General features: G+C 40.6%; 1 protein-coding gene across 2 annotated transcripts in view; it reads left to right on the top strand.

Annotated features, from left to right (window-relative positions):
• myo1d (myosin 1D) overlaps positions 1-14370 on the top strand; it is a 567195-nt gene that overhangs the window by 227141 nt on the left and 325684 nt on the right. For both annotated transcript variants that reach the window (XM_059955714.1, XM_059955715.1), the window contains exon 16: positions 7531-7738. In XM_059955714.1, coding sequence (XP_059811697.1) covers positions 7531-7738 — 208 coding nt within the window. The remainder of the gene's footprint in view (positions 1-7530; positions 7739-14370) is intronic.

The following is a 14370-nucleotide window of genomic DNA, read 5'->3' on the forward strand; positions in this document are numbered from 1 at the left end:
GTTATTCCCGCTCTGTTTTCTGCCGACTAGCCAATGTTCCACCCACGCTAGTAACTTCCCTATAATTCCATGGGTGCTTATCTCACTAAGCAGCCTCATGTGCAGCACCTTGTCAAAGGCCTTCTGAAAATCCAAGTAAAGCACATCTACTGCATCTCCTTTGTCTTCCCTGCTTGTAATTTCCTCAAAGAATTGTAGTAGGTTTGTCGGCAGGATATTCCTTTCAGGAAATCAGTCGTCTCTACTTCCTCAGGAGGCTGGGGTCCTTTAGACTATGCAGGCCTCTCCTTGACATGTTCTACCAGTCTGTTGTTGCTAGTACAATCTTCTATGTGGTGGTGTGCTGGGGCAAAGATATCAATACTGGTGATGCTAACAGGCTCAGTAAACTGATTAGAAAGGTTAGCTCTGTTATAGGAGTCAAACTGGACACACTGGAAGCTGTGGTAGAACAAAGGACCCTATGGAAAATCCTGGCCAATCTGGTCAATGTTTCTCACCATTTGCATGCCATATAGGCTGAACAGAGGAGTACTTATATTAATAGACTGCGACAACTGCACTGCTTCAAAGAACGCTATACGAGGGCATACTTACCCTTGACCATTAGGCTTTATAATGAGTCAAGTCTCTAGATGGGAAGTCATGGTCCTCTCCTGCTAAACTATTTGAGTTAACTTGTTTTTTATTCTTTCTTTCCTCTTTTCTAATATGTGTATATCTGTGCACTTGTAATGCTACTGTGACACTGTAATTTCCTTTGGGATCAATAAGGTATCTACCTACAGTATCTATTATTTAATATGTTACTTTAAGAAAAAAAACTTTTTCTAACATTTAATTTTTTGGAAAAATTTGCTCTTTTCTAAAGATACACCAATGGAGAAGAAAAAATAAACATCTAAAGCAAAATTTATATTAAAAACTTAGGTTGCCTAGGACTTTCTTACAGTTCTCCATCTCTGAAAATATTAGTTGAATTTTGTATCCCTTAAGATGAGCAGGAAGTTAATACAAAATGACAGGATTTTAATAATTCTATGATACATAAATAATTTTTAGATGGTAGTGGAGAACTGACACGGTGAAGTGTCTCCATGCCTTTTGAATTTGGATCTCAAAGGTGAAGAAACCTTGTACTGTTTGAGCTTACGGTCCTGATGACTACAACAGCATTGTGATCTTGTGAATGAATTTTAACTCAGGAAAACAAAATTTATCACCATGCATATGCTGACTTCCATCACACACAAAATGGAACGCAGTAGGCCAGGCAGCATCTATAGGGCGAAGTGCTGTCGACATTTCGGGCCGAGACCCTTTGTCAGGACTAACTGAAAGGAAAGATAGTAAGAGATTTGAAAGTAGGAGGGGAAGGGCAAAATGCAAACTGATAGGAGAAGACCAGAGGGGGTGGGGTGAAGCCAGAAAGGTGATTGGTAAAAGGGATACAGAGCTGGAGAAGGGAAAGGATGCTGACTTGCATGCTTACTTATGCAGTTAAATATTTAAAATGCTCTTTTATCCTCAGTGGTGTTCACTTAAATGGCCAACTAAATCTTGTAATATGCTATGTGATCTCACTGAATAACTTTTAAGTAAAGTTGTAATTGCCAACACTCCTTAGACAGAATTTCAGTATTTCTTGATATTCATACAAATTCTCAGCCTGACCGATCCCTCTACTAACTAATGGACATAAAAATGTATCTGAGCCATAACATTTTAGAGAGTTAAACAGTGTGCCATTCATTCCAGTCATGCCAGAAATGTGTCAGTACTAAAAATACTTTTCAGTTATTCTGAGAGAAAGGTGTGTGAAGGTTCTTTCAAAATGCTAACTGGTGTTCATCTTTTTACCTAGGAAAAATGCAGTGTTCCCTGATTTGTAGAGCACTACAGCAGAGAAACGAGCCCTTTGGTCCATGTAGTCTATGCCTAACCATTATTCTGCCCAATCCCATTAGACCACACTTGAATCATAGTCCTCCATACCTCTTTTATCCATGTATTTATCCAACCATCTTTTAATGCTGCAATCGAACCTGCATCTACCACTTCCAGTGACAGCTTGTTCCACACTCTCACCAACCTCTGAATGAAGAAGGTTCCTCTCAGATTCCCCTTAAATATTTCACCTTTCACCCATAACCCATGACCTCTAGTTGTAGTCTCACACGACCTCAATGGAAAAAACTTCCTTATATTTACCCAATCTATACCCCACATAATTTTGTATACCTCTGTCAAATCTCACCTCATTGTCCTACTCTCCAGGGAATAAAGTCCTAACCTGTTCAACTTGTCCCTATAACTCAGATCCTCAAATCCCAGCAATATTTTTGTAAATTTTCTCTATATTCTTCAATCTTATTGGTGTCTTTTCTCTCGGTAAGTGACAGAATTGCACACAGTATACCAAATTAGGCCTCACCAGCATCTTGTACAACTTTAACATAACATCCCAACTCCTCTACTCAACTTTTGATTTGTGAAGGGCAAGTTCTGTGACCCTATCTACCTGTGATACCACCTTCAAGGAATTAAGGATCTGTATTCCCAGATCCCTCTATTCTACTACACTCTTTAGTGCCCTTCACTTTGTATGTCCTACTTTGGTTTGTCTTCCCAAAGTGCAACGCCTCACATTTGTCTGTGTTAAATTCAATCTGCCATTTTTCAGCCCATTTTTCAGCCCATTTTTCATGCTGGTCTAAATCCCTTTGCAAACTTTTGATAGTCTTCCTTGCTGTCTGCTACACCCCCAAACTTGCTGATCCAGTTTACCATATTATCATTCAGATTATTGATATAGATGATAAACAACAACACATCCAGCACCAATACCTGTGACACTCCACTAGTCACAGGCCTCCAAGCAGAGAAGCAACCATCTACTACCAATCACTGGCTTCTCGCACTGAGGTCCAAGCAACTGAAACTTCTTGACCAGTTTCCATGCAGGACCCTGTAAAAGGGCTTTCTAAAGTCCATGTGAAAAACATCCTCTGCCTTCATCAACTTTCTCAAAAAAGCATTTGAGCAGCATTAGCTATCCTCCAAGTCCTCTGGCTCCTCACCTGTGGCTAAGGGCATTTTGAATACCTCTGGCAAAACCCCTGCAATTTCTGCACTAGCCTGATACAAGTTCCAAGGACACACCTTATCAGGCCCTGGGAATTTATCAACCCCAATTTGCTTCAAGACAGCAAGCACCTATTCTTCTGAAATCAGTATATGATCCATGATGTCACTGCTGCTTTGCTTAATTTCTATGGATTCTGTCCATCTCCCATCTGTCCAGATGCAAAAATCCATTTAAAATCTCCCCTATCTCTTTTGGCTGCCACATAAATGACCACGCTGATGTTCAAGGGGACCAGTTTTGTTCCTTGCTATCCTTTTATTCTGAATACATCTGTAGGAATTCCTTGTGATTCTCCTTCACCTTGTCTGCCAGAGCAACTGCATGTCTACCTTTAGCCCTTCTGATTTTGCTCTTAGATTTTTTTTGCATTTCTTTTATTCCTCAAGTGCCTCTGTTTGTTTTATGCTGCCTATACCTGCTATGCACTTCCTTCTCCTTAGCCAGGGCTTCAATATCTCTCAAAAGCTAAGTTTCCTTACACCTGTTATCCTTGTCTTTTTATTCTGACAGGAACATGCAAGCTCTACTCGCAAAATTTTACTTTTGAAGACCTCCCATCCAATTGCCAGAAAAAAGTCTATTGCAATCCATGCTTGCCAAGTCCTTTCCGATACCATCACAACTGGCCTTTCTCCAGTTTAAAGTTCAAAGTAAAATTTATTATCAGAGTACATGCATTTCACCACATACAGTCCTTAGATTCTTTTTCCTGCAGGCACACTTAGCAAATCTATTGAACAGTAATTCTAGACAGGATCAATGAGCAACAAACTATGCAAATATAAATAAATAACGAGTATGAAATGACAAGATAGAGCAAGATAGAGTCCTTAGAGTAAGGCCATTGGTTGTGGGAACACCAGAAATAGAATGCCTGAGAATCAGTCCCATCCTTCTCAATGATTATCTTGAAACTAATGAAATTATGACACTATATCCAAAGTGTTCACATGTACACACTTTTGTCAATTCCCCTGACTTGTTCCCTCTTAGGAGATCCAGCATTACACACTCTATAGTTATTGACTAAGGGTGCTTTCTTGAATACATTTGACAAACTCTATCCTATCCAATCCTTTTACATTATGGGAGTCCAGTCAATATGTGAAGAGTTAAAATCACCTACTATCACAACCTTGTTCCTCCCCTTCTAAAGTGTTTAAAAGTACGGAACCCTGGAACATTGAGCTGCCAGTCCTGCCTCTCCTACAAACATGACTCACTAAGGGCTACAATGTTATTATTCCATGTGCAGGTCCATGTTCTAAGCTCATCCACCTACCTACAATACTCCTTGCATTGAAGTAAATGCAACTCAGAACTTTATTCCCATCACACATAACCTTTTGATTCCTGTAGGCTTAACAACAATTTTCCCCACAACCACTCCAGCATCTGCCCTAGCATTCTGGAAACTTTAGTTTAAAACCTTGGTGCAGCATCTGCAAACCTTCCTGCAAGGATGTTGCTCCCCCTTCAGTTCATCTAACCAATTAATTCCCTATCATTATTTGCTTACTGTTTCTTCTTCTCCCTTCCCTTTTGTGTCTCAGAGCCAAAATTCCTGCCAGAGATTTGACTGTTGTAGTTTTCCACTGTTAGCCTGTCCCTGTCAATATTATCTAAAATAATATTATTGTTATTCAGGGAAATGGCCACAGGAGTACTCTGCACTGGCTACCTATCCCCTTTCCCTCGTCTGATGGCCTCCCAGTTACCTATTCTTGCAACTTAAGTGTAGCTACCTCTCTGTATATCCTATCTTATTTGGTGTTCATCCAGCTTCAGCTCCAGTTCCCTAACACAGTCTGTAAAAAGCTGCAGCTGGATGCACTTTTTACAGGTGTAGTCATCAGGGATACTAGCGGTCTCTCTGTCTTTCCAACTCCCACAAGAGGAGCATTCACTACCCTACCTGGAATTTCCACCTGTACTCTAATTGTACAATAAGAAAGAAAAAAACCTTTCTAGAATCTTGCCTTAACCTCAAGCTCTCCACTCTAACACTGGCCCACTCACACAATGGCTGCTCCTTCATGCTGAAGTATAATTAAAGATTAAGAACTTCAATGCATTTAACTAATTTATTTTTCAAAGCCAGCCTAGGATAACTAAGGAAATTAAAGAAGGCATCGAACCAAAAGCTCATGCATACAAAGTCACTAAGAGTAGTGGGAAACTGGAAGCTTGGGAAAACTTTAAAAAGCAACAAAGAACCACTAAGCAGGCAATAAAGAAAGGGAAGCAGGAATATGAAAATAAACTAGCACAAAATATAAAAATGGATAATAAAAGTTTTTATAATTATATAAAGCAGAAAGGGGTGGCTAAAGTAAACATAGGTCCACTGGAGGACGAGAAGGGGAAATTGATATTGAGTAATGAGGAAATGGTGGAGGTACCGGAGCATAAAAGCAAGGATCAACAGGCTCCAGGACAGCTTCTTCCACCAGGCCATCAGACTGATTAATTTATGCTGACGTAACTGTATTTCTATGTTATATTGACTATCCTGTTGTACATAATACTTATTATAAATTACTGTAAATTGCACATTGCACATTCAGACAGATTTTTACTCACGTATATAAAGGATGTAAGTAATAAAGTCAAAAGTCAATTCAATTAAAGCCTATTAAATTAAAGGCAATTAAATGACTATTTCATGTTGGAGGATACATCTATCATGCCAAAAAGAGATGATATGGATACGATGTGAGTGAGGACCTCGATACATCACTAAATAGCTATCACTAAAGAGGTAGTGCTGAGCAAACTTGTGGGTCTGAAGATAGATAAGTCCTCTAATCCTGATGGAATGCATCCCAGGGTACTGAAAGAAATGGCAGAGGTTATTGTAGAGGCTTTGGTGATAATTTACCAAAATTCTCTGGACTCTGGGCAGGTCCAAGTGGATTGGCAGATGGTGAATCTTACCGCAACTGTTCAAAAAAGGTTGTAGGTAAAAGGCAGCTATCTATAGGTCAGTTAGTTTAACATCTGTAGTTGAGAAAATGCTTGAAGCTATCATTAAGAAGAAATAGCGAGGCTTCTGGAAAGAAATGGATCCATCAGTCAGACAGGATGGATCAAGCAAAGGCAGGTCCTATTTGATAAACTTACTGGAGTTCTTTGAGGATATAACGAGTGCAGTGGATAGAGGGGGACAGATAGACATTATTTACTTGGATTTCCAGAAGGCATTTGATGAGGTGCTGCATAAAAGACTTATCCATAAGATAAGGATCCATGGAGTTGGGGGTGATGTATTAGCAGGGATAGAGGATTTGTTAACTAATAGAAAGCAGAGAGTTGGGATACATGGGTGTTACTCTGGTTGGCAACCAGTGGTGAGTGGTGTGCCACAACTGTTCACGATATACGTTAACAATTTGGAAGAGAGGACTGAGTGTAGTGTATCTAAATTTGCTGATGATACTAAATTGAGTGGAAAAACAGATTGTGCAGATGATACGGAGAGTCTGCATATAGATATAGATAGGTTAAATGAATGGGCAAGGGTCTGACAGAATACAATGTTGGTAAATGTGAGGTCATTCACTTGGGAAGGAAAATGGAAGAGCTGATTATTATTTAAATGGTAAAAGATTGCAGCATGCTGCTGTGCAGAGGGATTTAAGGATGTTTGTGCATGAATCACAAAAGTTTAGTTTGCAGGTACAGCAGGCTATCCAGAAGGCAAATGGAATGTTTGCTTTCATTGCTAGAGAAATTGAATTTAAGAACAGGAAGGTTATGCTGCAACTGTACAGGGTACTGGTGAGGCCACACCTGGACTACTGCATGCAGTTCTGGTTTCCTTACTTGTGGAAGGATATACAGTGCAAGGGAGGCTCACCAGGTTGATTCCAGAGAGGTGGGGATTAGACTATGAGGAGAGATTGAGTCGCCTGGAACTATACTCACTGGAATTCAGAAGAATAAGGGGAGATCTTATAGAAACATATACAATTATGAAAGGGATGGATAAGATAGAGGCAGGAAAGTTGTTTCCACTGGTAGGTGAGACTACAACTTGGGGACGTAGCCTCATGATTTGGGGGAGTAAATTTAGGATGGAGCTGAGAAGGAACTGCTTGTCCCAGAGAGTAGTATATCTGTGGAATTCTCTACCTAATGAAGCAGTGGAGGCTACCTCAGTAAATATATTTAAGATAAGTTTGGATAGATTTTTGCATAGTAGGGGAATTAAAGGTTATGGAAGAAAAGGCAGGGAGGTGGAGATGAGTCCATGGCCAGATCAGCCATGATCTTATGGATGGTGGAGCAGGCTCTACGAGCCAAATGGCCTACTCCTGCTCCTATTTACTACTAAGTTACTACTAAGTTGTAATAGATACCCTTTCTCAACACGTCCCCAGATACAAGATGATTTCAGAGTTCACATGGCCAAATCATGATATGCGGTCCGACCAAGAAGCTGTTAAGAAGCTGGTGGAGTGCTGTGAGTTTCAGCATGACGTGGCTTATGGGAAGACAAAACTCTTCATTCGGACACCAAAGACCTTGTTTACTCTAGAGGAACGGCGAACACGGATGATTGAACGGATCGTTCTTTTCCTGCAGAAGGTATGAGCTATTAAATGCTGCAGTGACAAAAACAGATAAAGAATGTGTAATTCTTTGAAAAATAATGATCATATTATTTTGAAGATGGAGTATACAATCAATTTATTTTTTATTGGAAATTATTTTGTAAAGCAAATGTTTTGTCATTGGCCTTGGGGAAATAAGTAATATAAATTTTATAATAAACTATTTGCTACCGAAGTTAAGTAATAGAATTTGAACAATTTATATTTCTACAATTTCATTATAAAACAAAAAAAATATATAATTCTGTTGTATTGACACCTGTATGTGCAATCCAGAGGTTTGAGTTGGCAATGCAAAGGGAAAGGAATACAGAGGAGCACTGACTATTAAGAACATGAAATACAACTTCTGCTAGAAGGTTTTACCTGATGTAAAGGTCATTAACATAAACCCATTGCTATGTATTTTACTCTAATTCCGATCTAGAAACTTGAGATGAAATTTCCAGATGATGCAGGTCAATAACCAAATAACTTTAGTATTTCCTTGATTAAGCTTTTGTTTTGTGTATAATGATTATAATGATTTTATATTAGCTATTTATGTCAAATTTGAACATTCGTTTTGATCCTGCCAAAGGGTTTCGGCTGTACTTTTCATAATATTCCATTTACTGTGTCCTTGCTCATTCACTTAACCAGTCCTTGTATAACCAGTCACACTGCATTTTCATCAAAGTCTGCTCTGCTGCTTGGCTTTGTACCAGAAGCAAACATGGATAAAATAAATTTGATTCCCTCATCCAAATTATTGATGTACTGTATATTTTGAACAGTGGGAACTGCTGGATTACTCCCTGATAGACGGTAATCACTGGTCACAGCCTCCTAACCCAAAAATGGCCAGATTATTCCATTTTCTGTAAGTTACCAATCCTCAATTTGCCATAGTATGTTACTCTCAAGACTGGCCACTATACTTTTGCTTAATCTTGTATGTGGCACCATATGTGGGATGCTAGTGCAGAAAATGCAGGGGCCCTAGCAGAAATATTTAAAATATCCTTTGCCACAGGTCTGGTGCCAGAGGATTGCAGAATAGCAAATGTTATTCCATTGTTTCAGAAAGACTCTAAGAATAAGCCAGTGAGCCTGACATCAGTATTGGGGAAGTTATTGGAAGGTATTCGAAGGGACTTGATATATACGTCCTGTATTTGGATAGACACTGACTGATTAAGAATAGTGAAGCTGACTCTGTGCATGGTAAGTTGTGTTTGACCAATCTTATAGAGTTTTTCAAGAAGGTTACTGGGAAATTTGAAGAAGGCAAAGCTGTAGATGTTATCTACATGGACTTCAGCAAAGCTTTTGACAAGGTCCTGGATGAAGGCTGATCAAGAAGGTTCAGTCCCTTGGAATTCATGATTGGGTAGAAAATGGGATTAGACCTTAGACAGTACGAGGATTACATGAGGAAGACTGTCAAAGATTGCAGCAGGATTTAGACAACTGGTGAAATGGGCTGAAAAATGACAGATGGAATTTAATGTAGTCAAGTGTGAAGTGTTGCACTTTGGGAGGACCATCCAAGGTAGGTCTTATACAGTGAGCGGTAGGTCACTAAGGAGTGAGGTAGAACAAAGGGATCTGGGAATACAGATCCATAATTCATTGCAAGTGATGAGCTGTAGATTGAGCTGTAAAGAAAGCTTTTGACATATTGGCCTTCATAAGTTAATGTATTGAGTACAAGTGTTGGGATGTTATGTTGAAGTTTGAGAGATTTGATAGAGGAATACAAAAGTATGAGGGGTATATAAAGAGTAAATGCAAACAGGCTTTCTTCACTGAGGTTGGATGGGACTACAGCTAGAGGTCATAGGTTAAGGGTGAAAGGTAAAATATTTAAGGGAAACATAAAGGGGAAACTTCTTCTTCAGGGTGGTGAGTGTGGAATTAGCTGCCAGTACAAGTGGTGGACATAGTGTTGATTTCAACATTTGAGAAAAATTTGATTAAGTAGCCGGATTGGAGGGGTATGCAGGGCTTTGGTCAGGGGCAGGTTGATGGGACTAGGCAGATTAATCGTTTGGCAAAGACTACATGGGCTGAATGGCCTGTTTCTATGCTGTAGTGTTCTCAACTTTATATGGAAGGCCACACTGAAGACCAAATACATTGGCTTCTGGTTAATTGTGACAGAACGGGACCAGTTAATTTTAGCCCAATTAAGCTGCTATCCAAGTCAGCTGAGGTTTCATGCAAATAGTTAAAAAGGGACTTAAAAAAAAAGAAAAACTACCACTTAAGTGAGTACTTAAATGAAACACAGAACAAATTAGAACACTACCAACAATACTACAGTGCTATCGATGGAGGAATTCATCCAGTGTACGTTGGCGTGTCTGTGAATGAACAAAATCAGTGCAGACACCTAGTGCACATAATTGATTGCCTTCACTAGCTCAGGTTCATCTTATAACCATATAACCATATAACAATCACAGCACGGAAACAGGCCATCTTGGCCCTCCTAGTCCGTGCCGAACCCTTAATCTCACCTAGTCCCACCTACCCGCACTCAGCCCATAACCCTCCACTCCTTTCCTGTCCATATACCTATCCAATTTTACCTTAAGTGACACAACTGAACTGGCCTCTACTACTTCTACAGGAAGCTCATTCCACACAGCTATCACTCTTTGAGTAAAGAAATACCCCCTCGTGTTTCCCTTAAACTTCTGCCCCCTAACTCTCAAATCATGTCCTCTAGTTTGAATCTCCCCTACTCTCAATGGAAACAGCCTGTTCACGTCAACTCTATCTATCCCTCTCAAAATTTTAAATACCTCGATCAAATCCCCCCTCAACCTTCTACGCTCCAATGAATAGAGACCTAACTTGTTCAACCTTTCTCTGTAACTTAATTGCTGAAACCCAGGTAACATCCTAGTAAATCGTCTCTGCACTCTCTCTAATTTATTGATATCTTTCCTATAATTCGGTGACCAGAACTGCACACAATATTCCAAATTTAGCCTTACCAATGCCTTGTACAACTTTAGCATTACATCCCAACTTCTGTACTCAATGCTTTGATTTATAAAGGCCAACGTTCCAAAAGCCCTCTTCACCACCCTATCTACATGAGACTCCACTTTCAGGGAACTATGCACAGTTATTCCTAGATCTTTCTGTTCCTCTGCATTCCTCAATGCCCTACCATTTACTCTGTATGTTCTATTTGGATTATTCCTGCCAAAATGTAGAACCTCACACTTCTCAGCATTAAACTCCATCTGCCAACATTCAGCCCATTCTTCTAACCGGCATAAATCTCCCTGCAAGCTTTGAAAATCCACCTCATTATCCACAACACCTCCTACCTTAGTATCATCGGCATACTTACTAATCCAATTTACCACCCCATCATCCAGATCATTTATGTATATTACAAACAACATTGGGCCCAAAACAGATCCCTGAGGCACCCCGCTAGTCACCGGCCTCCATCCCGATAAACAATTATCCACCACTACTGTCTGGCATCTCCCATCTAGCCACTGTTGAATCCATTTTATTACTCCAGCATTAATACCTAACGACTGAACCTTCTTAACTAACCTTCCATGTGGAACTTTGTCAAAGGCTTTGCTGAAGTCCATATAGACTACATCCACTGCCTTACCCTCGTCAACATTCCTCGTAACTTCTTCAAAAAATTCAATAAGGTTTGTCAAACATGACCTTCCACGCACAAATCCATGCTGGCTACTTCTAATCAGATCCCGTCTATCCAGATAATTATAAATACTATCTCTAAGAATTCTTTCCATTAATTTACCCACCACTGATGTCAAACTGATAGGTCTATAATTGCTAGGCTTCCTTCTAGAACCCTTTTTAAACAATGGAACCACATGAGCAATACGCCAATCCTCCGGCACAATCCCCGTTTCTAATGACATATTAAAGATCTCCATCAGAGCTCCTGCTATTTCTACATCACTTTCCTTGTCTTCATATTTCCTGCCTTGGTGTTTTGATAGAATGCTTTCACCGATGCATTCTCACCATGTGCTTTTTTTTAAATTAATGTGATGCCTACATTTCTATCGAGACATCCAGTCTTCTTTTGCTTTCAAATCTTACTGACCCAGCTTCTTCGCTAGCTCCTCTGATTTGTATTTTAAGCATTGGTCCACTGACGTGCACACCTCATCCAATTACAATGGAAAACCATTTATTGAGAGCTTTGTCAACATCTGGATCCTGAGCTTCACTTCTCATTTTTGGGATGTTCCCTGTTGTCCATGTCCATCCTGATGTATCAAGCACGTAATTGTAGAGTTTGGCATTGCAGTAATCTCTACCAGCTGATGATGACAAACTCTAACCCATTTAGACCTTTAACTGTATGGGAGTCCCAATCAATATATGGATAATTAAAATCCCGTACCATCATAACTTTATGTTTCCTGCAGTTGTCTGCTGTCTCTCTGCAGATTTCCTCCTCCAGTTCTCGCTGACTATTGGGTAATCTATAATACAACCCCATTAATGTCATACCTTTCCTGTTTCTCAGCTCCACCCATATGGCCTCAGTAGACAAGCCCTGTAATCTGTCCTGCCTGAGCACTGCTGTAACATTTTCCCTGATTAGCAATGCCACCACCCCCCTCCACCCTTCATCCCTCTGCCTCTATCACATCTGAAACATTGGGACCCCGGAACACTAAGCTGCCAGTACTGCCCCTCCTGTAGCCAAGTTTCACTAATGTCTACAGTGTCATAATTCCACATGTCAATCCATGCCCTCAGGTCGTCTGCCTTACCGACAATGCTCCTCATATTGAAATAGACACACCTCAGAAGATTATTACCACAACACACAACCATTCTATTTGTAACTTTGCATGAATCTTTAACATCATTTATTTTCACCCCCACTCCACTATCTGCTCTGGCACTCTGGTTCCCATCCCCCTGCAAATCTAGTTTAACCCCCCCCCCCCCACCCCCAATAGCAGTAACAAACCACTTTGCAAGGATATTGGTCCCCTGGTAGTTCAAGTGTACCCTGTCTCTCTTGTACAGGTCCCACCTGCTCCAGAGGAGGTTCCAGTGATTCTGAAACCTGAAACCCTGCCCCCTACACCAGTTCCTCAGCCATGTGTTCATCCTCCAGAGCATCCTACACTTACCCTCACTGGCACGTGGCACAGGTAGCAATCCTGAGATTACCACCCTCGAGGTCCTGCTTCATACCAAGCTCTCTATACTCACTCTTCAGGACCTCCTCACTCATTCTTCCTACGTCATTGGTACCGATGTGTACCATGACATCTGGCTGCTCACCCTCCCATTTCAGAATGCTGTGCATGCAATCAGAGACATCCCTGACCCTGGCACCCGGGAGGCACGACCACAGAACCTCCTGTCTGTACCTCTAACTATTGAGTCGCCTATCACTACCGCTCTCCTCTTCTTTCCCCCCCCCACTCCTTCTGCACTGCAGAACCAGACTCAGTGCCACAGCTTGTCTCAGGTAAGTCATCCCCTTCAAGAGTATCCAAATTGGTATACTTGTTGTTGAGGGGAATGGCCACAGGGGAGCCCTGCTCTGCCTGCACTTTCCCCTTCCCTCGCCTGATGATAACCCAATTACCTGTGTGCTGTTCCTTTGGCGTAACTACCTCCCTGAAGCTACTATATATAAACTTCTCATTCTCCCAAATGATCCAGAGGTCATCCAGCTCCAGTTCCCTAACGTGGTTTGTTAGGAGCTGCAGCTGGATGCACTTCGTGCAGGTGTAGTTGTCAGGGACACCAGAGGTCTCCCTGACTTCCTACATCCTGCAAGAGGAGCATTCCAACTTCCTGCCTGGCATTCTCGCTACTCTGAACGAACAAAACAAAACTTACCAGAACCTACCCTCGCCTCTGCCTGTTTACGCCGAAGCCTGTTGAGCCTAAGCTGTCCCACTCTGACTCAGTCTGCTACGACAATGGCAGCTGTATATGGCGTTTTTTTTAAACCTTTGGCGCTCTATGTCACATGCCTGCGCAGTCTAGCCTCTTTTCCCTGATCAGTAAAAAAAAAGCTTCTGTCCGAGATGCCTTTACTCCTTCACTCTCAGCCTCTTGCTTCAATTTAAAAATTCACATTTAAAAACAACTTGGGGCACTTCTCTTTGCATTTTAAACACACTAGATTGCTTTGATGTTGCTCAACACTGTCATGTCCTAAGCAGTGATAAAGTATGTTTCTAATACAACCCTTCTGAGAATGGTGTTATAGCCTGAATTACCTCTGTTCATCCATCTTTATCAAAGTATCTCTGAGAAGTAAAATAAATCAATAAGAAAATACAGCCCACATAACAATTGAGAAAGGCAGTCATTGAATAAGGAGTTACTTATTTACTTATTAGCGTTTAAGTGATCAGAATATACAGTCTTTACTATGGAGGCTATACTTATTTAAATCATTAAGACATATTGAGTATTAAAGACATGCCAAGAACATGTTGACAAGAGTTAAAGCAGGATCAGGGATTTTTAAACTGCAAATGACCCATTATTTAAAAGGAAATTAAAATACTTTCTAACTAAGAAATTGTTTAAAAACATTCAAGTGAAATGGAATATTAAGTAAGTAAC

Source organism: Hypanus sabinus, chromosome X1, assembly GCF_030144855.1.
Source record: "Hypanus sabinus isolate sHypSab1 chromosome X1, sHypSab1.hap1, whole genome shotgun sequence".
In the NCBI taxonomy this organism is placed as follows: Eukaryota; Metazoa; Chordata; class Chondrichthyes; order Myliobatiformes; family Dasyatidae; genus Hypanus; species Hypanus sabinus.